This window comes from Zootoca vivipara, chromosome 3 (genome assembly GCF_963506605.1).
Source record: "Zootoca vivipara chromosome 3, rZooViv1.1, whole genome shotgun sequence".
In the NCBI taxonomy this organism is placed as follows: domain Eukaryota; kingdom Metazoa; phylum Chordata; class Lepidosauria; order Squamata; family Lacertidae; genus Zootoca; species Zootoca vivipara.
This window is the reverse complement of record NC_083278.1, coordinates 86646128-86672384: the sequence shown is the minus strand read 5'-3', so window position 1 is coordinate 86672384 and position 26257 is coordinate 86646128. Positions and strand designations below refer to the sequence as shown.

General features: G+C 49.8%; 1 protein-coding gene across 3 annotated transcripts in view; it reads right to left on the bottom strand.

The window, feature by feature from the left end:
• Nucleotides 1–4636, bottom strand: part of FOSL2 (FOS like 2, AP-1 transcription factor subunit) — a 28695-nt gene extending 24059 nt beyond the window's left edge. Inside the window, exon 1 of one of the 3 annotated variants that reach the window (XM_035111503.2) lies at nucleotides 4477–4636. Coding sequence is in view for 1 of the 3 variants with exons in the window: in XM_035111501.2 (XP_034967392.1) it covers nucleotides 2173–2271 (99 nt within the window). In the remaining 2 variants the exon portion in view is untranslated. Of the gene's footprint in view, nucleotides 1–1563; nucleotides 1796–2172; nucleotides 3034–4476 lie in introns of those variants that run through there. The other 2 variants (XM_035111501.2, XM_035111502.2) reach the window with 2 other exon arrangements.
• Nucleotides 4637–26257: the final 21621 nt, after the last annotated feature.

The following is a 26257-nucleotide window of genomic DNA, read 5'->3' as shown; positions in this document are numbered from 1 at the left end:
TGTTCCATTTGCTATCTCTACACATGTGTATGTGTTGCGAATAAGGAGATAAGGAGCTGGAGGAAGTGAAAGAGCATCAGGTTAAAAGCAAATCTACCCAAAAAGTTATCAGAAGTGCTACTCTTTCTCTCACTTTACATAATCCCAGCATCCTGCTTGTATAACCAAAGCCAAAGAAAGAGTGATTACTTCTCCATTAGGGTTCTCACTTCTGACCCTCCTCAAAAGTCCATTACAAACCATTTAGTTCATTCAGCTGTCATGGGCAAGGCCAGGCACCCCCAAACTGGGCCCTCCAGACGTTTTGAGGACTACAATTCCCATCATCCCTGGCAACCGATCCTATTAGCTAGGGATGATGGGAGTTGTAGTCCCAAAACATCTGGAGGGCCAAGTTTGGGGATGCCTGGGCAAGCCACGCCATGTGTTCAGGTGATATTCAACAAGTGATCAGGAGTCCCCACCTATAGTCAAAAGCTTTTCTATTTTCCCAAGCCTACCCGATCTGAATCACATCAACCAATGGATAGGCTACAGATAAATATCCCCCACAAGGCTTCCTGGAATCCAAACCCACCACCTTTGAAAAGGTCGTTACAAAGTGAATTGTGCCACTACATTTCCTTGAGGTCTTGGGGCAGAAGTCAAACCAAGCAAAGTCAATTTGAACTAGGAGGAAACTGCTGTTCAAAAGTGGGTCACTTCTTCAAGCTTTCCAGCAATGTAAAAAGGAAGGTTGTTTTGAGGATTGCAGCATAACTTTTTATTTTTGGGTTGGTGGGTGTCTGAGTTATTTCCCCAGCATGTCCAGACAATGTGATTTTCTTCCACGCGAGCCACAACCGATGTTGAGACCGACATGTCCCTTTTTAGACTGTTTACGCTCCACCAGGAGTTTCAGTCCACATTAACAACACACAGCAAAGCCCAAGTCAGCCCCATTGACTCAATAAAGTGTCCTCTCAGGTAAAGAGGTCTAGGATTGCAGCCTGCATAAGTCGGGCCCACACTTCCGGCAACTACTCACGGTTACCCCTTTGTGCGCGTGTATTCTCTCCCCCCCCCCCCCAATTTCCGACTGAGGCAAAGTTTGTGGCCACCACCCCGCTGCTCTCCTGCCAATGCGCACGTAGAGCACTGTTGGCGAAGACGCGCGCGTCTGGGGCACTCCGACTCCTCACACCGTTGCCCTGTGTCCCCTTTACCTCTCTTCCCGACGTGCTTAGAAACACACCCCGAGCAGATACCTCTGCGCGTTACCCAAAACTGCCACTAGGCAAAAGGCCATCTCCCCTTTGGGCCAAGGAGAGGCACACCCAGAGGGTAGAGCCAGGACCCAAGAGAGAAGACCCTCACCGGGAACTTAAGAGCTGCCGTGGGTTCCGTCCTCCCACTCCCATCCCCGTTTCCCCCGCACGTATGGACCGGTCCCCAATTCAGTCCAGCAATGGTTGCGCGCGCGCCGGGGTGTTTCTTCCTTCCAAGCGCACAGTTCAAGCAAAGGCACCACCGGGTTGCAGAAGCAGCTACGATCTCTTCCCCCCGAGAGAAACCCGCGCTTACTTGTAGCCCCGATCGCCGCCTCGGCGGCTCCGCGTCGCAGCCCAGGCTGCCTCTCGGCTCCGGCGCCCTGGCGAGCTCGAAACTTCCAGCTCCGGCGCGGCTTTGCGCTCGCCCGCCCAAACTCTCGCAACAGCAGCGCCGCCGCCGCCAAGCAGCCGCTTCCGCCTCCTTTTAAGGTGTCTCGGCGACTGTTGGACTGGAGGCCAAAGGCGACGCGCCGCCGCCTCTCCTTCTTCGCCCTGATCTGCGACTGAGGGAGAGGTCGGAGCGCGCTCGCAGGAGGTGGACTGGGGTGTGGTTAGTGAACTTTGCTGTTTGGTTAAGGAGCTAGGAGCCGAGGAGGTGGCGGCGGCGCTCGCTCGCTCACCGGAAAGCGCACGGAGAAGGGGGAAAGGACACGGGGAGAAGAACAACTAGTATCAGGGACCTGGATTGCGCGAAATCACCTACGATCTCCGTATACACAGAGCGACAGGAAACATGCTGAGATCACCTAACTCCTCTTCCAGGTAAAATGCCCTCAGAGGCATTTCGAGATTTAAGAGGGGAAAGCATAGAAAGGGACCACTCCGTGGACAAAAAAGTGTGTCGTCCCCCCCACGCCCCTACCTGTTGAGCTGTGATGCTGTTGTAAGTTTCCGGGTGGCCTGGAGAACCGCTGCTTCCCCGGGAGGAGGTATCAAAGTTCCCTGGAAAATCCTGGTACATTGTCCGAGGTGAGAAATAAACTTTGAAATCTTAAAAAAAACAAAAACCTGTGCACGCTGTTTGTTTGTTTTGTTCCTCCCTCAGTCCCTCCCTGTCTTGTTCGCTTCCGATCTTTTTATTTACTGCCTTAGAATTTTCCAAATGAACTCAAGTGGATCTGGCAGGGTGTTGCTCCCCCCTCCCTTTTCTCTATTTTAAGCAATGAAAAATAAGTCCTTTCCTGGTTTTTTGTTTCTTGCGACAGCACTGTGGGAATTAAAAAATAAATCCAAAAAAATACCTCCCGCATACAGTGCAGAAGGGAAAAAAAGCACGCGCTCTAGAGGCAAATCATTGCCACTCAGGCGATAATCAAAACAATATACTTATAAAAAAATAGTTTTCCAAAGGCGACTTTTATTTCTACAGAAGAGAAAGCTTGATGTATCTCGTTTGCCTTCCTTCCAACTTCCTGTGGAGATCTCCCTACTGCTTTCAAAGCCCCGGTCGCCCTGTAGTTTTTAAATCAGGAGCATCTAAACCTCCTGTATAATTAAGCCCTTCAGAAAAGTGCCAGCTTCCTGCTCCAACTGGACTGGATGGATGACTCAGCCCGGGATCGGAGGCTCCTGATCGTTAGTTGTTGCTGCTTAAAAATACTCCCCCGAATTATTGATCCCTTAACCCTTGATGCTGCCCTTCTTGGCCATAAAAGCGATCTTTCTTTCCCCCTCCCTCTCTTTCTCTCTCTAGTATCCTTGTTCTCGGAGCTCCTTTACTCTCCCTGAATGAGTCAGTGCAATGGCATTAGTTCAAATCCACAGTCTTATTATTCCATCTGCCTGCCTCTGAAGATCTGTACCATGTGGATTCGCAAACGTCAAACTCGCAGGCTTCTGGCCCCGCCCCGCCACGCGGAGCCTCCCACTTGGCGGAGGAGGGAGAACAGGGCCAGAGCGCGCTGTCCTTTCAGCCCCGCGGAGCCAAACCCAGCCCAGGCGGCTCCCCGCTCTCCTTGCACCGTTTTCCGTTTCTGCGGAGCCGCAGCCCGGCCCGTTCGCCTGGTGGGCTCGATTTCCCGGCCGCGGCCTCCTCGTGTCACGTCCCCCGTCCCCTCCCGGCGCGTAGGCTTAGTCTGTTCCATTGTCGCAGGTCGCCGTTGCCAAAGATGGTCATTTGCGTTGTACTACGCGAGCGGGTTTCCTTGGTTAGAGTGACGCGCTCGGAGAGGGATTCCCTGGTCGTCTGCAACAGACCGAACTCCGCTTAAAGGGGAACAGGATCGAAACGCTAATAATAATAATACTAATAATATTGGGGCGGCTGATGGTGGGGGGTGGGGGGAGAGAAAGGTGAAGAGAAGCCGACACTTTATTCTCGGCGCCGGTGGATTTTCTTAAATGCTGCTTGTGCAAAACTCGAGTGTGGGCGGCTTGCGCTATTGTGGCAGAATACATAGGCCGCTTAGCACCGCGACCCAAAGCAAGGGAAGGGTGGGGAAGATTTGCATCAAGACGCATTGTTTGCAAAAGGGCGTTTGCTCACTCCCAAGTACGTGCTACCGATCTTGGGTGGCATGTCAGGTTTAGCGTGCCGGGGAGTAGAAGCCGCGGCGGAGATAAAAAGAATCGATGGTGCCGCGCAACTTGGCGGAAGCTTAGTACCGAGTCGATTTGCCCCGCCCCGCCCGCGCGGTACTCCCTTTGCCCGCTTATTCTTGTTCTTCTTTGCCCCAAATGCAATTTGCAGTAATCGTCGTAGAGCGGCCACTCGATCTCATAATGCATTCCCCCGCTTTGCCGGGTCTACTTTAAGTAGCGAGCTCCTAATTCCATTCAACTATTAAAATTGCAGCGCTGCCCAGGAAGTAACTGAAAGATCCCCATAGCCGTCCAGGCTTTTCCCTAAACCTGCTGGACGCTCCCCGTTTCCCTAAACTGCCCGTGGTAGACCCTAAATAATTCCGAGTTTATTTCTTTGCAAGCCTCACTTGCCAACAGACCGATGAGGAAAATCTAGACTTTGATAACACGAGATCGCGCAAGTCTATGAAGTCCCGTGGAAATGCGGGGGGGGGAGGAGCTTATTTCAGGATCGACATGTTTAGACTTGTACACAAGCCCCATCGGACACAGTGGGCCTCACTTCTAAGTAAACAAACGTTCGGTTGCAAGAGCCCTGTTCACTTGCCTGAGAAGCAGCCCCGATGAACTCTGGAGGGCTTACCTCTGAGTAGTAAGCACATACAGGATCGGGCCCAAAGAACCTTAAAAGAAACGCAGACCAAACGATACACGTGTCGCAGGCGCTTGCGAAGGCGAGCTCACACGATCCACGCCTGATCGCTGCGCTTTGCCAGAGTGGGCGCGGAGCTGCGGAACTGCAGCCGCCGCCAGAAATGTCTTGAGCGGCGTAAACCGTTTGAGAAGGGTAAACAGCTCGGAATCCGTCCGTACTGCTGGGATCCCTGCTAAGAGCCGACACGGGGATTTGGTCGCGTCCCCTGAGCGGCTGCTAGGCCGCTGCCACCCCTGGCTGGAGAGAGAGAGAGACGCACGCTGTTCCCTTTCCCTTCCGTCGGGCCCGCCCCTTCCAGGAATGCCTCCCGGGTGGGAGGAGCGCTTTGCAGCTGAGTTGTGCTGCAGCCGCCGCTGTTGCTGCTTTGCACGCACGCACGCACGGCCGGGCGGTGTTCCCTGCTCGGCTCGGGTGTCTTCCAGTAAAGTTACGTGGCTGCTGGCTAACCCCCAGAGATCAAGGAGTTTTACTATGGAATTTGGGACGGTCGCTGCTGATGCAACCGTGCAAGGCTTTGCGTTCGCGGCGAGAAATGGCGAGCAAGCAGGGGAGGCTGCGGGCGGGATTCGGGAAATGCAGTGGGGGCAAATCCTGGACGGAGGCGCGGGGAAGAGGGGATGGGCGCTGGAATTTCCCACCGAAGATTACGTCTGCCCCAACCTTTCCTCCCCCCCCCACTTTTTTGAGGGGGCGGGGGAAACAAGGGCTCCCCAGGAAGTGAGGCGCGAACTGTTCCCGCTGCGTTTGTTTGTTTTGTGTGTTTGGAAATTTGTTTTTTGTTTTTTGTTTTTGCATTGGTAAAAAGCCGTCTCGAACAAAGGCCAGCATTTCAGGAGAGTCAGAAGGAAACGCCTGAGAAAGAAAGCCTCAAGCTGTAGGGCTTGCAGGATGCCAAGGACCAGATGAATGTCGAAATTACAACAACAACAACAACAACAACAACAACAACAACAACAACAACAACAACAACAACAGAATGCCTATCATAATATAAAGTTGCTTCCAGAAGTGTATCTAGGTCCTTATCAGCAAAAACACACGAATTAAAATATTGTGGTCCTTTTAAAAAAGGGTTTGTTGTGATAAATTTATGGGGCATAAGGCTATCAATGGCTACTAGCCAGGGTAGCTTTATTCTGCCGTCAGTGTGGGGGTCAGCACACCCCTGAATACAAGTTACTGGAATTGCAGGTGCAAAGTGTGCTATTGCACTCAATTCTGGAAAGCTACCCTTATGAGGAACGGTTGAAGGAGTTGGGTATGTTTAGCTTGGGAAAGCAGAGACAGAGAGGATATTTGATAGCCACCTAATATCTGAAGGGCTGTCACATGGTGGATGTAGCAAGCTTGTTTTTCCTGCTCTGGAGGGCAGGACTCGAACCAAGGGCTTCAAGTTGCAAGAAATGAGATTCCAACTAAACATCAGGAGCAACATTCTGACAGTAAAAGCTGTTTGATAGTGGAATGGACTCCTTTGGAAGGTGGTGGACTCTCCTTCCTTGGAGGTCTTTTAAGCAGTGGTTGGTCAGCTGTCATGCATGATTTAGTTAAGATTCCTGCATTGCAGGGGGTTGCGCTAGATGACCCTCAGGGTCCCTTCCAACTCTATACAGTTCTTTGATTCCATGATTCCTGATTGTGGGCTCCCCACATTTCGTTGGCTGGTGTGAGAACAGGTTGATGGACTAGATGGGCTTTGGCCCGATCCAAAAGGCTCTCACATTCTTATTGTGCCTTTGTGATGAGGTGGGCTATGGTGCCAGGATGGGGAACGTGGCCCTCCAGCTGAGCAACTGGCCATGTTGGCTGAGGCTGATGGAAGGTACTGTGGAGTACTGTGTCCAGTTCTGGGCACCACAGTTCAAGAAGGATACTGATAAGCTGGAACGTGTCCAGAAGAGAGCAACCAAAATGGTCAAAGGCCTGGAAATGATGCCTTATGAGGAACGGCTTAGGGAGCTGGGTATGTTTAGCCTGGAGAAGAGAAGGTTAAGGGGTGATATGATAACCATGTTCAAATATATAAAAGGATGTCATATAGAGGAGGGAGAAAGGTTGTTTTCTGCTGCTCCAGAGAAGCGGACACGGAGCAACGGATTCAAACTACAAGAAAGAAAATTCCACCTAAACATTAGGAAGAACTTCCTGACAGTAAGAGCTGTTCGGCAGTGGAATTTGCTGCCAAGGAGTGTGGTGGAGTCTCCTTCTTTGGAGGTCTTTAAGCAGAGGCTTGACAGCCATCTGTCAGGAATGCTTTGATGGTGTTTCCTGCTTGGCAGGGGGTTGGACTGGATGGCCCTTGTGGTCTCTTCCAACTCTATGATTCTATGATTCTAAGGTGGAGTTTATCTGGAGAGACACAGAACCCACGAAAGCACCTGTCACAATCAGTTTGCTAGTTTTTAAGCTTCTACGAGACCTGTGGGGGATATAGATGTTTACGGTATTGCTCAAAATGGGAGGGTTCAGAGATTCTGCTGGTGCTTCTTCCTATCCCTCCACCGCAGTGAGCCAAATAAAAGCTGAACATCATGAAAACAGTGTAGGGAGCAGGAAATATCCAGGACAAAGGTCATGCTGTAAGGGACTCCACCCTTCACTAATTATTGACTCCATATATGGAGTTATGTGCTCCGTTTCTGAAAGGGACATTCTGTTCCACATCAGTACTTTTATGGCTCCTGTGAGGGACAGGGGATATCGCGAAGTCCCTCCCCTCCTGAGTTCAAGCCCGTCCCCGAGCAAAGGGGAAAGCAGGGAGAGTTCCGATTCCAGTGGGGAAGCAGGAAGTCGTGTCCGAGGCTCAGGCAAGGTAGAGGAGCCAGGGTCCCAGGTGGGACAGGAAGGGGCAAGCAAGGGGGGAAGACCCATCCCTCCAACTCCAGAATTACGCAGGAAGAGGAGGGGCAAGAGGATGGGTCTGCCAAAGCTTTTGTGTTGGAGAAAGACGCGCCAAAAGCCATTAGGAGGTTCTGAAACCGACTGACAACATCGCTCCGTGTAAATAGCAATGACTTGAGCACTGTAAATACGCAGCACCAATAAAAGAATAAAATGCAGAGCTGCGTAGCGTCGTTACTCTGAAGTAGTCCACTCCGGCCACTGTGACAGCAACCTCCTAATCATTTTTGGGCTACTTCGGAGTTGCCGGGATGAGCGTGTCCGAGGCGGAGAAGTGGCGGCAGATCGCTGAGCAAGCCCAGCTAGAACTGCAACAGCTGTCGCTGCAGGCGCAGGGAGAATTGAAGGCAGCTAAAGAGGAGACTAAGAAGGTCCAGGACGACCGGCTACAACTTGCGGAACAGGTGAGAGAGCTCCAGGAAAAAGAGCAGCATTTAAGGGCGGTGGCGGTAGACCTCCAAAACAAGCTGGATGCAGAGAAAAACAAGGCGGGAGGGGCTCCCCAAGTCCAAGTGCTGCCAGGAAGGAGAGCAGGGACCCTTGTAAGCAAGTTCAATGGAGACCCGAAGGAGTTTCAGGGCTTTGAGACTGAGATCGTGTATGCTCTTGAGCTGCACCAGAATGAGTTCCCCGATGATGAGCACAGAGTAGCGTTTATTGTGGAACATCTCACCGGAGCAGCCAGGGAGTGGCTAAGACCATTAATCGCAACCAAGAATCCTTGCATGAAAAATGTCCAACAATTTCTAGAAGGTTTGAGGACGATGTATTCGTCCGATAGTCATTTGGACCAGACTAAGGAGGAACTGCATAATTTACGCCAAGGAAATATGACAGTTCGCGCATATTGGGCGAAATTCACCATGCTGGTGCACAGACTGGGGTGGGTTTTGGATTCGCCTCCCATGCAAGCTGCGTTTTACTTGGGTTTGAGCGAGGAGGTGAAGGATGAACTCTCGAGAGGTCCAAAGCCCAGTACTATGGATCAGCTGAGCAAAGCAGCTCTGGCGGTGGGGGTGAGGCAGGAATCCCGGTGGAACGACAAGCAAGCGACGCGCGCAAAGCGGGCTTGGTTCCCACGGTCGCAGGAGAAGCCACTCCCTCAACAACCCTTTCAGGCCACGCCTGGAGCCAGCCAGGACCAGGAGCCCATGCAGATTGATAGCGCGCGCGCGCGGGCTTTTCAAACCCCAGCGGCGCCAAGACGCAAGGAGGGAAGGGGCGGGAATTGCTTTCTCTGCAACTCACCCCAGCATCTCGTCAGAGACTGCCCACATCGCAGGGAGTGGCAAGGAAAGGCGGGAACGGTGGTACCCTCCCCCACTGACGCAGCACCACAGCAGGGAAACGGGAAAGCCTGGCTGCAGGAGACAAGGGGCAGCAGCCAGGCACAGTCAGCAGACAACAGCCCCAGCCCGCCCACCCGCACAGAGAGGTGCAGAGCCAGCCCACCCCTCCCAGAGCAGGAGTGGTTCTAGAAGTGACGCTAACGCTCCCAAATGGCTATCCCCTGACGGTCCTCGCCTTAATTGACAGTGGGGCGTCCGCCAACTTCTTCTCGAGAAGCTTTGCAGAAGAGCACCAAATCCAGCTTTTGCAGTTGGATTTTCCTCTGCACGTAGCAACCATTGACGGCAGGGAGCTGCTGGGAGGGGCCGTCACACATCAAACCCCCCCCATGAGAATGACGGTGGGAAGGCACTCAGAGACACTGGCGTTCAACGTCACCACCATCTCAGACCCCCCCATCGTCTTGGGCATGAGCTGGCTGGCGCGCCACGACCCCTCCATCAGTTGGCACCAGAGGTGCATCACGTTTGGGTCAGACTTTTGTCTGGAACATTGCATGCAGCACCAACCAGGGGAGGGGCCTCCGATAGCCACGGTGGCCACCATGCATATCAAAGGGGGTGAGGCAATACCCAAGCAGTACTGGGACCTGCAGGAGGTCTTCAGCGAAGCGGAGTCCGACCACCTACCCCCGCACAGGCCTTTTGACTGCCAGATCAACCTGGTGCCAGGGGCGACGATACCCCCAGCCAAGCTGTACGCCATGTCAGACCAGGAGCTGGAGGATCTGCGCGCTTTCATCGACAAGAACCTCAAGCGGGGGTTCATAAGGGAAAGCAAGGCAGCAGGGGGCAGCCCGGTCTTCTGGGTGGACAAGAAAGACACGCAACAGCGCCGTCTTGTGGTGGACTTTAGACGGCTGAATTCGGTGACAGAGCCCGTGGCTTTCCCCATGCCCAGAGTGGATGATCTCCTGACAGCGGCACGCAGGGGCAAGATTTTCACCAAGCTGGACCTAAGGGGGGCGTACAACTTGATCAGGATCCGGGAAGGAGATGAATGGAAAACCACGATGTTCACGCCTCTGGGCTCTTTTGAATATCTGGTGATGCCCTTCGGTTTGCAAGGGGGCTCAGCATGCTTCCAGGCCTTCATGCACCACGTCCTGGGGTCCCTCCTCTTCAGGAAATGCTTGGTCTTCCTAGATGACATCCTTATCTACTCGAATGACCCAGTGCAGCATGTGAAAGATGTCAGAGAGGTGTTGCAACGCCTGAAGGAGAACCACCTGTATGTGAAGCTGGAGAAGTGCAAGTTTCACACCAAGGAGGTGGACTTCCTGGGCTACAAGCTGTCAGACGAGGGGCTGGCGATGGACAAGGACAAGGTGCAGGCCATCCTGGACTGGCACAGCCCCAGGACGCGCAAAGATGCCCAACGCCTACTAGGCTTCGCTAACTTCTACAGGAAGTTCATCAAGAACTTCTCTCGCGTTACGGCTCCCATCACGGACTGCCTGAGAGGCAAGCAGAAGTTCAAGTGGACACCAGAGGCGCAAGCAGCGTTCGAAAGCCTCAAGAGAGTGTTCGCCTCAGACCAAAACCTGTTCCATGTGGTGCAGGACGCGCCCCTACGCATTGAGACAGATGCTTCTGAAAAAGCTGTGGGCGCAATTTTGTTGCAACTGGACGCCAACAGGGAGTGGAGACCCTGTGCCTTCTTCTCCAGGAAGCTGACACAGCCTGAACGCAACTACACAGTGTTTGATAGGGAACTTCTTGCGATCTACGCTGCGTTCCAGCACTGGCGACACTTCCTGGTGGGCGCGAAGCACCCCATCCAGGTGTGCACAGACCACAAGAACCTGGAGTTCTGGAGAACTGCCAGGGTGCTCAACCAGCGGCAGATACGGTGGGCAGAGTTCTTCTCGAACTTCAACTTCTCCATCCACTACATCCCGGGGGAGCAGAATGTCAGGGCGGATGCCCTCTCCCGCAAGCCAGAGTACATGGAGGAGGAGGCGCCACCAGCCCCAAGGCACATTTTCCCCCCGTCGGCATGGTCCTGCGGAGCAGCTGTGGTGAGCGAGGCAGAACTCACAGCACTGACGGCAGCGGATGAATTTGCCAACCGCATCTTCAGAGAACTGAGAGGGGGGAGGGAGCAGGCAAAAGACTTTGCAGAACGCAGAGGGCTGCTTTTCTACAAGGGTGCGCTGTACCTACCCACCACCCAGCTTCGACGTACGGTCCTCAAGCAGATGCACGACAACCCTACAGCGGGGCATTTTGGAAGGGACAAAACCGCTCACCTAGTCATGAGACACTTCTGGTGGCCAGGGGTGCGGGAAGATGTTCGAGACTATGTAAGGGGCTGTACCACCTGCCAGCGGGCGAAGGTGGTCAGAGCAGCGCCACCAGGGTTGCTGGAGCCCTTAGCCACACCACACAGGCCGTGGGAAGTGGTGTCCATGGACTTCATCACAGATCTGCCTTCGTCCAGGGGTAAGACTGCAGTGTTGGTGGTGGTGGACCTTATGTCCAAAATGTGTCACTTTATACCGTGTGCCAGGGCAGTCTCGGCAGAAGAGACAGCCAAACTGTTTGTTGATCACATTTTCAGACTGCATGGATTACCTTTAAGGGTTATTTCGGATCGTGGCCGCCAATTTGTTTCCAGGTTCTGGCGGCGGCTCATGAACCTCCTGCAGGTGGAGGTCAGCTTGTCGACGGCTAGACACCCGCAGACCAACGGACAAGCGGAGAGGGTCAACGCCATTCTGCAGCAGTACCTGAGATGCTACGTCAGCCAGCGGCAAACGGACTGGGTGGATCGCTTGCCACTAGCAGAATTTGCCTACAACAATGCAGTGCACGTCTCCACAGGGGTGTCGCCCTTTAAGGCCAATTACGGGCGCGACCTCAGATCTTTCCCAGAGAGGGAGAGGGAGGAGGAGGAGGAGGAGGGCCCACAGGCTGAGGATTGGGCAGAGGAACTGGAGACGGTGCACCAGCAGCTCAGAGAACACTTGGAGAGGGCCAAGGAAGCGTACAAAAAGGGGGCAGATCGCCACAGGCGACAAGGGGAGGTCATCAGGGTGGGGGACAAGGTGTGGTTGTCCTCGGAGGGCCTTCCCACCAGAGGGAGGTGCAAAAAGCTGGCACCCAAAAGGCTGGGCCCCTTCACGGTCACGCAACAGGTAAACCCGGTGGCATACAGGCTGGCACTGCCAGAGGACATGAGGGTGCATCCAGTGTTTCATAGATCGCTGCTGTCGCCGTACAGGGAAAGCAGCAGGCTCCGAGACAGCGAACAAACCCCCGAGGGAGGGGGGGAGAGGGAAGGCAGGGAGCAACTCAATGAGGCCACGGCCATCCTGGATTCAAGGTGGGGGGTGGGGGGACTGGAGTACCTCATGGCATGGGAGGATGCTCCACCGTCCCAGAATGAATGGGTCCCAGCCACTCAGATACAGGAGGAATTCTTGGTGGAAGAATTTCACGCCCTCTTTCCCCACAGACCCAAGCCCTGGCACATGGAAAGGGAGGGGGAGGAGGAGGAGGCACGGGAGAGCAGCTCACCATGGCGCTGGGAAGCGGAGTTTGAGGAACCAGAGGATGAGGTATGGGTGTCACCGAGATCCACCCAGTCAGAGGAAGGAGCAGATTGGCAGAACGTTTTTACCCCCACCAGCTCTGACGCCACGGACTTTTTGGGATTCCCGTCCGCCCAGGCGGAAGGGGGGGGCTCGCAGGACTGGGGGGAGGTATTCACACCAACGGGCTCGGAGAGCACTGAGTTCTTAGGCTTCCAGTCGTCACCGACACATGGGGGGGGCCTGGGGAGGGGTGAAGGAGAGCTTGGGAGGGGGGTGGATGTGAGGGACAGGGGATATCGCGAAGTCCCTCCCCTCCTGAGTTCAAGCCCGTCCCCGAGCAAAGGGGAAAGCAGGGAGAGTTCCGATTCCAGTGGGGAAGCAGGAAGTCGTGTCCGAGGCTCAGGCAAGGTAGAGGAGCCAGGGTCCCAGGTGGGACAGGAAGGGGCAAGCAAGGGGGGAAGACCCATCCCTCCAACTCCAGAATTACGCAGGAAGAGGAGGGGCAAGAGGATGGGTCTGCCAAAGCTTTTGTGTTGGAGAAAGACGCGCCAAAAGCCATTAGGAGGTTCTGAAACCGACTGACAACATCGCTCCGTGTAAATAGCAATGACTTGAGCACTGTAAATACGCAGCACCAATAAAAGAATAAAATGCAGAGCTGCGTAGCGTCGTTACTCTGAAGTAGTCCACTCCGGCCACTGTGACAGCTCCCAATCCGAACACTTGCTGAGCCAGTAGACATGTCTGAGATCAGTGGATCAATGGGCCATTACCTCCCAAGAAAAGATGGAAGGGATTCTCTTCCTACTTTATGCAGCAGTGTTGTCTGCCAGAGCACAACTGCTGAGTCCCATAATAACTGCTCTTTATTCTGACTCCATTGTAGCTGTATATTAGATACCTCCTTTATTGCAAAAAGTCTCTGGATAATAAACATGTGATCATTGATCCTAGAATCAAAGGATTAATCGACAGCCTTGGAGCAAAGTGTGGTGCTGATTAGCTACACAAAGACAGCATGTTCTCAGATGTCCTGAGGAAGGGAGGCCCGAGCGACGTGGACTTAAAAACAAGAGCCTGGAACTTGTTGGCACAATGGAAGCTGCAGGACAACATGCTTGCAGTTATTGTTCATTTAATTAGCAGCACTTGACTGGCAATATTTTTTTATTAACCTTAGCGACAGAGCAGAGCTGGTCTTTAACATCTCTGTATTCTAGGCAAGAGAAAGTGGCTTGCCCAAGGCCACCCAGTGAATTCTTGAACCAGCAGCTTTTCAGTATAGCAGACGAGTCTTAGGAGTAATCTGCTGCTCAAAGTTGTCAGGGTTCGATTTGGATTGGTCCAGTTTTCTCATTGTGAAAACCTTATGGGTAAAGGGGTGTAGCTCAGTGTAGGGGTTTGCAGGCAGATGGTCCCAGGTTCAGTCAACAGCATCTCCATCCAGGTAGTCTGGACCCGTCTGAAATTCTGGAGAGCCACTTGCCAGATAGTGAACAGTACTGATGAGCTTAGACTGGATCAGCAGTTGGGCCCCGTATAGAGCAATTTCCTATTTTAAGGATTACTATCAGATTAGATGCATGCTCTCGGTACAGTATGTTTTTTTGCCTGTGGGAGGTCCCAGGTTCAGTCGCTGATATCTCCAGGCAGGGCTATAAAAGGCTCCTGTCTAAAATCTCAGCAAGTCGCTGCCAATTAGTGCAGACAATACTGAACTAGATAGACACTGTATGAGTCAGCTTCCTATGCAAGGCTAAGGCCTTAAAACTGTTTGGGGCTTCCTGTTCTGTTGAATCCTAGCATGTTCCCCTTGGCTAGCCCAGACTTACAAATATTTACTTAGAAGGCGGTTGCCTGTGGCTCTGAGCACAGCTGTACCTTTCCTAGCCTCAAGAGGGAGGGGAAACTCTTGCCTGGAGCCAACTAGAACGGCTATCTTCGATTCCTGCCACTCAAGAGGCTGATTCTGGGCCAGCTGCTCTGTGCTCCAGGCAGCTTAGTGGCAATTCTATGCATAAAGGTAGCTATGTCTTTACTTAGGGTATCTACTCAAGAGTAGACCCATTGAAGTTAATGGACATGACTCACTTAGTTTCATTCATTTCAGTTGGTCGGCTCTTGAGGAGTTGAAAACAACCCTTGAGATTCCGTTTCCATTCTCCTCATTAAAACGTTTACATCCTGCTCGTCCACAACAAGCTCACAGCAGCAGCTAACAAAATTGGTGAGAAGAAGAGTAAGATAGCCATTTAGAAAGCAAACAAACCACTAAAACAGCATAAAACACTAAAACGGCAGAGAGGTGCGATTTAAAAAATAGAAACGGTTACTGCAATGGTTTGCCTAGCCAAGCTGAAAACCGTGCCAGGAGGGAGCACCCATCGTCTCTGGAAAGCCTTTTGGTTGGAAGCTGCCTAGAGTTTCTGGGGCAACCCAGTCAGATGGGCAGGGTTTAAGTAATAACTTTATTATTATGGTTAAACCAGCCTTAGAATGTAGGAATAGCCCTGCTAGATCCCACAGAGATAACCCAAAGCAGCGCGTAAGAGAAATAGCCCTCTCCCTGTGCTGTTTTCCAGTGACTGGCTTTCAGGAGTGTACTTCTCATGCTCAAGGCAGCATACAGCCTTTGCGACTAGCCAGGGGTGTTGTGTGGAGGGGGCTGGGGGGCCATGACCCCAGGTGCATTTTTGAGAGGTGGCGCAACCAGGTGCCTCCCTCCCAGTCTCCCTCATTGGAGTCTGGCTCCAGCGGGCAAGGCTCCAGCGCGCAACTAAATCCTTGCACCCAGCCACAGCTCTGCTCCTGGGTCAGGTCTGACCCAGGAGGTGGAGAAAAGGAGGAGAATTGCAGTTCCCTCTTCTCGGCTGGGCAGCGCCATACCCAACCTGGGCAGCAGGAGCCTCTGCAACTAGCAGCTGTGTCTTGCCCCTTTCATATAAAGCTGTCCAAGTTGGTGTCCATCACTAAATCCCGTGGTAGCAGATTCCATCATTTATTGAGGGAGTGCGCCCTTTTGCCTCTCCTTAATCGTTCACCATTCATCGGCCGATTCCATGCTCTAGGAACATGAGAGACGGAGATATAAGCCTTGGTCAATATCATGCATCTCTACCACATCTCACCTTTACCCCCCTGTGCTTTCCAGGCACAGGACAAGCGGAAGTGTGGATGGGCCTCAGTAGAAGGCAGCTTCCTCTGTTCCTAAGCCTAGGTCAGCCAGCCAGCCAGGACTTCCTGATAGGGTCTCCCTTGTGTTAAATGAACATGTACAATTCACACAGAACAGCGATCAGCAATGAAAGACTCCTGAGGTCCCCACCCCCACCCCAGTTGTCAAACTAGAAAGGAAAAAGTAATAGCAACTGGCAGCTATGGCAATGGCTCGCCGCTCCAAAAGGGTGTGGGAGAATGTGATGCTAACAAACAAAACCAAGATGACGATCTACCAGGCTTGTTCTGTTGAGCATGTTGCTTTATGGAAGCGAGTCTTTGGCAACTTAGAACTGCCAGGAGCAACGCCCCAACACCTGCCAAGGTTCAGGGAATCCTACCCCTCCCCCGGTGGCAGCAAAAAAAGCAGGTAACAAGAAGAGCCCTCACCACGTAATTTTTTCAGGATTTACAGAGAGAGAGAAAGGAATGTGTTGTCGTTTAGTCGTGTCCGACTCTTCATGACCCCATGGACCATAGCACGCCAGGCACTCCTGTCTTCCACTGCCTCCCGCAGTTTGGTCAGACTCACGTTGGTGGCTTCGAGAACACTGTCCAACCATCTTGTCCTCTGTCGTCCCCTTCTCCTTGTGCCCTCCATCTTTCCCAACATCAAGGTCTTTTCCAAGGATTCTTCTCTTCTGATGAGATGGCCAAAGTATTGGAGCCTCAGCTTCACGATCTGTCCTTCCTGTGAGCACTCTGCTGATTTCCTTCAGAATGGTTTGATCTTCTTGCAGTCCATGGGACTCTCAAGAGCAGGCATCCCCAAACTTCGGCCCTCCAGATGTTTTGGACTACAATTCCCATCATCCCTGACCACTGGTCCTGTTAGCTAGGGATCATGGGAGTTGTAAGCCAAAACATCTGGAGGGCTGCAGTTTGGGGATGCCTGCTCAAGAGTCTCCTCCAGCACCATAATTCAAAAGCATCAATTTTTCAGCGATCAGCCTTCTTTATGGTCCAGCTCTCACTTCCAGCTCTCACTTCTCACTTCCCTATTAATTAATGTAGTCCCTATTTATTAATGGTGTTGCTCTGAGTAATCCCCCCCCTTTTACTCTCTGCCATCTGCAGCTCCACCCCTCATACGGTGGCTGTGTAAGGCCCTTTTTCGCTTTCTGCTCTTCCACTTTAACAGCCCTCCTGGTTCTAGGAGAAGGGGGGTCGGGAATGCTTTCTAATGATAATGTGTCAAGCAGCTGTTCTGGCTCTGCTGTTTTCCCTGCCTCCCCTTCCATTATCTCCCAGCTCTGTCCTTCTTCTGTCTCAGAGTAATGACCTTCTGCAAACCACCGTTGTAAATCTATGCTGTACTGTCCTCCTCTTTTCGGGAAGGTTGGGGGGGGGGCGGCAGCCTCCACCATTCCTCTTCAGTCCCTGACAACACCTTATACATGCACTGCATCACATTCCCAGCATGTTCGCACTCCTGTCTCAGCAGCATCTACGCTGGCTTGGTCACGTCCACAGAATGGAAAATGGCAGGATCCCCAAAGATGCTGGGGAGCTGGCTTCAGGCACAAGGTCCGTTGGCCGGCCAACTCTTGTGTTACAAAGATGCCTGCAAATGAGATGTGAGGGCTGACAACATCAACCCTGCCATGTGGGAATCCCTTTCAGGTGACTGCAGTGCCTGGAGGCAGGTCATGCATCCACATCAGTAACCAGAGGAGGAACAAATGCTGGGAGGAGCGCAGAAAGAAGAAAAACCATGATACAGAAACCTGCATCAGCACAACCGGATGCCTTCATCTGCCCCAGCTGCAACAAAACATCCTTCTCCTGTATCAGTCACTGCAACCACAGCAGGCGCAGTAACCTTCCAATAGTTTGACTTCACCCCCAAAGGCACACTCCATTGTCTCTCCGAGACAGACAGATGCCAACAACAATGGAGAATTGGTGGCCCTCTAGTAACCCCTGGGAGAGTTTCAGTATCTTCATCTCCATGTAAAACTACCTCCTCCTCCACAGACCTCCAGAGCAGATGATGTTTCTGAGCTTTACAAACAGGTAATTCATCCGAGCAGGTCTCATTTAAAAGCTAAGAAGTAGAGTTTTATTGGTAAATTCTATATTTCCCTATAACCACCAGTAAACCACCCAGGCCAGAAGCATAGATCAGGGTGTACATTTAATTAACCAAGTAATAAGCTCTTTGTGTGGGGTTCCATAAATTCAAAATCTGGTGGATCAAATTAATCCCCATTTTACCCTGCGGATTGAGCAGGGAGCTGGGAATTGGATCCCACTTAATATTTCTGTCTCTTGTGCCCGGGGTTACCCTTCTGCTGGATTGGTGTATCTGTATCACCACATGAAGGTGGAGTGCCACTTAATTAATTTTTCAAAGAGCTCTGAGCAAAGGGACCCATTAGAGCACAAAGCTGTGTTAATTACGCATCTCTCATCTTAAGTATTTTAATAAACTCTCTTTCGCAGTAACAATTAACAGCATTCCTCTCGACAGACACCGCCGATTTGTTAAGAGTCGGCAAGTACAGGTCACTGCAGCATGTGGTGTGTCTGAATAGGAACCTAAAAATCAGCATTTCCCCTTCACAGCTTGGATAACAAATATAGAAACACTTGTGACACCCCCCATTAACTTTAGATGTGACTAAATCCCACAGTTTCCTGCATGTGACACGGTGCGTTGAGTACATGGATTCTGTAGGGGGAAAATATTTTCCTAAAAAGTTCTAAGCAATCAGCTGCTTTTGAACCTTTTAACAGCTTAGCATGAATATAGTAGCATTCAGTTAATCTTTCTTTCATAACATTTGTACGCTACTTGATTGTAAAAACACACACACAACCTCAAAGAGGTTTACCAAACATAAAACAGTAAAATTGATGGAGGGGGGAATCAAAAACATACTTTAAAACATACAAAAGTTAAAATACTAAAACAAATTAGAATTACCTCAACTTGTGAGGTGAGTTTGGGGAAATAATTTTAATAACAAAGAGGAATTGTTAGGCAGGTAATAATAATAAAAATTATTTATACCCTGCCCATCTAGCTGGGTTTCCCCAGCCACTCTGTGCATCTCCCAACAGAATATTAAAACCACGAGAAAACATCAAACATTGAAAGCTTCCCTAAACAGGGCTGCCTTCAGATGCCTTCTAAAAATCAGGTAGTTGCTTATTGCCTTGACCTGATGGGAGGGCGTTCCACAGGGCGGGCGCCACCATCGAGAAGGCCCTCTGCCTGGTTCCCTGTAACCTCACTTCTTGCAGGGAGGGAACCGCCGGAAGGCCCTCAGAGGAGGCCCTCAGCGTCCAGGCTGCATACCTGCCAAGTTGCTGTCCAAGAAATAAGGGTCTGGGCCGGAAGTAGCAGACCGGAAGTAGCGCTGCTGCCATTTTGGAACTGGGCGGAGCATGCTCAGAAGTGACTTTTGATGCTGCTTTGCCCAGTTCCAAAATGGCCGCCACGCGAGAAGTCACACTGCAGCCATTTTGGAACTGGGCAGAGCAGCATCAAAAGTCACTTCTGAGCATGCTCCGCCCAGTTTCAAAATGGCCGCCACGACAGAATAAACCAGGGGGGGGGGAATCCGTTTTTTCAGCTAGGAACAGCTGGAAAAACGGGGATTTCCCGGGGAATACGGGAGACTTGGCAGCTATGCCAGGCTGAATGTTGGGGGTGGAGATGCTTATCTAAACAATGTTTTTAGCAGGTGCTCCAAAAAGAGTACAGTGAAGGCACCTGCTTGATCTCAATAGTCCCCATCTCTTAACAGATGCATACCTGTTCCATTGCACATCCTATTGAGTTCAATTGACTTGACTTGCAGGAAGGTTGGCTAAGAGTGCAAGCTAAAATGAGGGTGACGTGGGGTTATTCCCTCTTACGGTTATTACTTAGAGCCTCCGTGTTAGTAGTTAATAATAAACTCAAAACTGTATGGTTCTTGAAAGCATGCCAGTTGAGAATCAAGTCTAAATCAAGTGCAGCAAATGATTAATTTTTTTTTTAAAAAAAACCCCAACAATTTGTTAAATACAAGTTCTCATAAAAACTGCAGAAAGCAAGCATCATCTTGGAAAAAAGCAGCATTCTAGGGTAAAAATAAAATAAAATGTATTTACCCAGGAGGGAAGAAAAATAAATTTGGGAAAATAACAAGTGGAAATGCAGCAGCGCTGCTACTTTGGAGACTATTAAAAAGGCCTATTAAGATGGGATGTGTATGTTTCTTAGACTTCCCCTAGAGAATCCAACTAGCACTTTGCACATCTCCTTTAACTGCTGTGCAAATTGAGAGAAGCTTAAATTCCAATGATCAAATCCCATTAGGCTGTCCTCTTCAGATGTATGGTACTTTTTCTCTGTGAGTGGAAGAAAGCAAGGTCTTTTGCCTGTTTGTTTCTATTTCTGGTGATCGCCAAAGAAAGCAACCAAGCCCGTTTGGGGAAGGCTGGTAAGAAATAGCATAAAAGCCCAAAACTTTTTAACACCTGAGGAGCCAGGCGTCCATAAGCAAAGCTCCTCCTCCTCCTCCTGCTGTCAGTTGCTTTGTTTTCCAAACCACTGAAGAAGAAGAAAGTGCCTTGGTCCAAAAGTAGCTGGCCTGTTTCATGCAGTGCCTATCTTTAGAGGAGGTGTTGGTAGAACTACAAAAATAGACCATTTTCAGCAGCCAGTTTGTGTTATATTTAGGCAGTGGGATGGTGGTGGTGGCGCTCTTAACAGGCACAGTGAGTCAGTGGCTCTTCCCCCTTTGGACTGTACATTAAACAGATAAGAGACGCATGTGCTTCAGCTATCCTAGTGGGAAAAAGAATTGGTCCAAGATGCAAAAGAAATTGGCCTGCAGTGCTTACGAGGTGCATGGGAAGAAGCATTGGGGTAAAAGTAATCTCCTTTGCAAACGCTTCTTGTTTTGGTTATCTCCTGCCTTCAGCTGTCAGTTTAATCACCGAGCTGGAAAAACTGCCTTGGAGAGAAAGTGGGGGGGGGGTGTTTATGCCAGGTGACTTCAATTGGGGCTGGCATAACGATGTTTCAGAATTCTGCTTAGAATTTGTCAGGGCTTTTAAAGAAGGGGTCTAGCCTCTGGCATTTTGGCACTCAAGGCAAAGCAGTGAAATTCTTCCCAATAGGAGAATGTGGAACTATTGAATGGTCATCCTGGGGACTGGGGTGGCACACATCATTTGCTTTCCAGCACTGCAAACCGATCACAACTTGATGGCCGTCAAGTGTCGGGCAGACAATTCCAGCAATTGGTTTAGAGCAGTGTTTCCCAACCTTGGGTCTCCAGCTGTTTTCAGACTACATTTCCCACCATCCCTAACCACTGGTCTTTCTAGCTAGGGATGGTGGGAGTTGTAGTTCCAAAAACAGCTGGAGACCCAAGGTTGGGGGATACTGGTTTAGAGCACCCACAGAGTTGCGGAGGTAGAGTGGGGTCCACAGCTGGTTGAACAGCAGTCCCCAGTGTGTGCTCACTGAAAATAAGTGCCAGGGTGTGGTTGTAGGCAGGATGAGGACCAATAAGCTGAAGCTACATCCTTTGTAGATAGAGACACTGTGGTGGCCAGGTCTGAGAATTGGGGGTTGTTCCTGTTCTGCATGGAGTTGCACTCCTTCTGAACGAACAGGTACATGGCTTGGAACTTTGTCTATGGAGGTCCAGGTAACCCTCACAAAAAAGAGTGCCTGCCACCAGCTTTGGCTGGTGCATCAACTGTGCCCCTTCCTGGACAGGGTTGGTTTAGCCTCTGTGATACATGTGCTGGTAATCTCACACTGAGACTACAGCAATGCACTCAATGTGGGACTTTCCTTATGGGTGTTCTAGAAGCTGCAGCTGTACCAGAATGCTGCAGCCTGGGTGGAAGGTGGTCCCCACTTCTAGGCACATATCACACCCATGCTAAGGGATCTGCAGCAGCTGCCTGTAAGTCACCAAGTCAGCAGTTTTAAGGTCTTCTTGTTTTACATAGGAAGCCCTAAACCACTCTGAACCAGACTACCTGACTTTGCCTGCATTGCCCAGTAAGAGCATTTAGATAAATGGAACACAGTTAGCCTTGCCATGGGCTAAGGCTTATTATCGGTTTGCAGTGATGTGAGGCAGGCCTTTTCACTGGTGCTATGGAAAGCCCTCCCTGCTGAAATATGAGAGACATTCTGCTAGCTTGGGAAGATGAACCTGCTTACATAGGCATTCCCCATCGCCTCTCAACCCAAATCTCCGGTTTCAATTACTGGGTTGTTTTATTGTGTGTGCGGTATAATTGTGTGTTTTAATGGTAGGTTTTTATATTTTAATGCTTGTGTAATTGTTTTTTAAATGTGTAAATTACTTAGAAGCCTATTTCAGCATCAAGTGATAGATAGATAGATAGATAGATAGATAGATAGATAGATAGATAGATAGATAGATAGGCTTCATACCAACCTGGGGAAGGTTCAAAGTGGAGGGTATTTTTGCTTTTCAACTTTGGTATAAATTATTTGGATGAGGGCATAGAGGGAATGCTTTTTAGATTTGCAGATGCTGTGAGGCAGGTATGGGTGGTTAATGCCATAGAAGACAGAATCTATATTCAATACAGTTTCTGACAGTCTGGAACCCTGGGCCATGAAATTCAACAGAGATAAATGTAATGTCTTGCATTTAGATTTTTGAAAAAAATCAAAGGCATGTTTAGGAATGAGGTAGACACCTCTGTAATCCAATCAGTGTTGGATTCTGCTTTGAAGCTAGAAAAAAACTGTTGTATCCATAGATGGCCTAAGATGTCTGCTATGTCAATAGGCAAAGGATATGGTTGGTATTGTGTGGGGAGCTGTGTGGCTTGCAGGCTTCCAGTGTACAGTGGTACCTCGGGTTACAGACGCTTCAGGTTACAGACTCTGCTAACCCAGATATAGTATCTCGGGTTAAGAACTTTGCTTCAGGATGAGAACAGAAATCGTGTGGCGGCGGCAGCGGGAGGCCCCACTAGCTGAAGTGGTACCTCAGGTTAAGAACAGTTTCAGGTTAAGAATGGACCTCCAGAACGAATTAAGTTCTTAACCCGAGGTACCACTGTATTGAGTGAGTGAGATCCAGGAAAAAATGCTTTCTAGAAACACCTTTAAACATGACTGTTTTCCTGCACAGGTATCATGTCTGTATCATGTATCAGAGAATATGTGCTTTTCTTCCACATGGAAATGTAGTAATGTAAGAAAATTGCAGTTGGGACGAGCCATCGGGTTACTCCTCCTCCTCTCAATTGGCACTTAAATACTATCTTGGCACTAAGCAGTTATAAATTAATAAATAGCAAAAACAGAAATATAAATTAATGCAGATGCGCTAATTGCTATCAAAAAGCTTACTAACCAGGTTTTCAAAAGAGCACTCAAAACACTGATGGCTTTTTGTTAACTGGGCGGACATGTCCTCTATAGCTATCACAGTTTTAGGGAGTGACTCTTATGGACTAGAACCACCCTTGAAAAATTGCATCGGTTTCAGCCGTTTTTGATGTATGAGCCGAAGTGGACTGTCTTACCCAATAACCAGTGCTCTTGCACGTACACACACACACACACAGAGAGAGAGAGAGAGAGAGAGAGAGAGAGAGAGAGAGAGAGAGAGAGAGAGCGCAAAATCCATTCATCCCATGAGAAAATAACCAGCAGCATGTAACATTTGAGATCTGGTGGCGATAAAGTACTTTTGCAATAAACTGCTTGGCCAAAGTAACTTTAAACAAGCCTGGTTTACAGTGCCCCAGACATACATCCAGAGCTGCTGGCATTGAGCAATAAAACAATCTGTTTCTAAAAAAATAAATAAAAAACAAGAGATAACATGCATGCTTGCTAAGTCCATTCTTGCCTGAGCATTAAGCAAGTTAAGACCAAACCAAGTTGCAGGGCAAGGGAGGATCATTGACAGGCAAATGAGCAAGGTTTTGGTGCTTCGTGTTCCAGGGACTCAGTGGCACTTTGCAGAACCGAGCAAATAACTAAAATAACACCCTCACTTTAATTTATACTCATCCCTAGGAACCAAGGACCTCGGGCCATTGGTGGGTCAGACTCTTTTTGACTATAGTAACAGAGCCAGGAATGGCAGCAGAAGCTAAACTCCCACACCCCAATGCTCTGTTATGGCAATGGTAGTTTTATGGTTCTGTGGTGCCAGGAGCAGATTACCATGCAATGCTGCAATGTAGAAATGCACAAAGGCAGATGGAAGTCCCTGTCCCCGATGAACCTTAACAGAATTTCATTTGTGTATATATTTTAGGGTCATACCTGCCAAGTTCGGGACGTAAAGATCCGGGATCGGCAGCGCGCGCATGACCGGAAGTTGCGTGACGCAACTTCTGGTGGCGCTTCGCCCTTCTATGGGTACCAGAAAATGGCGGCGCCAGCGCCGGAAGTCGCTTCCGCGCATGACCGGAAACACGTAAAAGCGACTTCCTGCGCCGCCATTTTCTGATGCCCATAGAAGGGCAAAGCGGCACCAGAAAAATGGCCGCCAGGCAGAAGCCGATTTAAGGGACAATACCGGGATTTTTCACTAAACGGGAGACCGCCAGGAAACGGTAAGACAAAAGGGGTTTTCCCGGCGGAAACGGGATACTTGGCAGCTATGTTTAGGGTGCAAATAGGCATGGAGTGTTCCAGTGGTCTTATGGGATTTGTTTTTCAGAAACATGAAAACCTTCCCCCCCTTTTTAAGGAGTTAAAAATGTGCAAGAACCCTGGCCTTAACTCGGAACCGCTGCAAAGGTAGCATCAGAAGCAACCAATTAGTTCAGCACACGGAGAGACTTGCTGAAAACATATTGTGAGCCAGAGGGCCGTACCTAATTTGCACAGCTTATTTACGTACTCCAAATATAATTCACATAATATTTGCACGAACTTGGTGGACTCCGCACTGCTGGTGGACATATGGCAACACTTCTGTGATGCCATTTGTGCAATTTCGTACGACAAGCGAGAAGTTGCAGCTATTGGGGTGGAATCCGTTGTTATATTTACACCAAAGGTTCGGCAATTAACATTTTCCTCGTAAATATATGGACAGGTGGAGACAGTAGCAGACAAAGGAAGTCCTAATGTGTGTTAGAATTAGAGCATATGTCTTCTCTTCAGCTGCGGCTGGCTGATCATCAGCGTCCTGGGATGGCTATGCCCAAATGAGCAAAGTTATCGCCAAGAAAACAGGTTGGACTAAGAAATGATGAAATGTGAAAGCATAAACAAGGAGCCTTTGAGTAGTGCAAGTTAGGGAAATTTAGACCCTGGACTTGATAGTCTTACAGGGACTCTGCTTTAGACAGCCATGTGTATTACTTCAGTTGTTATTCTCTGTACTGCAACTGCTTCTCTATTCCTGGTATGTTGGAGCAAAAACCCCTGGGAATTTTTGGTTTGTGAGGGGAATAAGGGACTCCTAATAACTCTCATCTCCTGCCCACCTAGCAGTTCGAAAGCACATCAAAGTGCAAATAGATAAATAGGGACCGCTCCGGCGGGAAGGTAAACAGCATTTCCGTGTGCTGCTCTGGTTCACCAGAAGCAGCTTTGTCATGCTGGCCACATGACCCGGAAGCTGTCTGCAGACAAACGCCGGCTCCCTCGGCCTATAGAGCGAGATGAGCGCCGCAACCCCAGAGTTGGACACGACTGGACCTGATGGTCAGGGGCCCCTTTACCTTTACCTTTAATAACTCTCAGCACCCTTAGCAAACTTCAGTTCCCAGGATTCTTTGGCAGAAGCCATGACTATTTAAAGTGGCATAATACTGCCTGAAACATACGGAACCTTAGAAATGAGGGAGAGTTAACAACAAACCATTTTCTCTTGTTGTTGTTTAGTCATTTAGTCGTGTCCAACTCTTCATGACCCCATGGACCATAGCACCATTTTCTCTAGCCACTATTATTTATTCTGTAGATTTATATCCCACTTTTCAACTCACAACATTTATAAAACACAACAAATATGCCAAGAAGAGCCACATGCACACTAAACAAAACACCGAGCCAGCACTAGATGTTTCTTCCCACAGGGCAGATGGTATCAACAGGCCCTGATGTTGTCTTCACCTGCCTCCAACTTAAGAACGTGATGACATAAAAATAGCCTGCTGGGTCATGTCAGTGGCCTATCTAGTCCAGCATCCAGTTCTCACAGTGGCCAACCAGTTGCCTGTGGGAAGCCATGGAGCAGAAGAAAAGCCCTCTCCCCTCCCGTGGCTTCCAGCAACTGGTCTTCAGAAGCATTTCTGCCATCAACTGTAGAGGCAAGAGCATAGTCATCATGACTTGTGGGCACTGATAGGTTCATCCTCCATGAAATTAGATTCATCCTCCATGAATTTGTCCAATCCTCTCTTAAAGCCATTCAAGTTGGCCGATTTTGCCCTCGACTCACTAAGACTATTTTAATGCACTGGATCATCCCAAATGACCCAAGAATTAGACAAATCTATGAAGGTTGTACTGCAGCAAAACTTTCCTGTGTAGGTGGGAAATAATGTGGACACTTCAGTAGCAAATATTGACTTTTATCTGGAACTGAGCAGAAGGGAAGGAACAAAATTAAAATTAAATTATATACATTATATATATAATGTAAGTGCTTGTCCAACCCAGTATTCTAGTTTAATAAGTATAAACCTTCCAGGTGAGAACTTTGTGCTGCTATTTAGAGATAATTTGGGGTA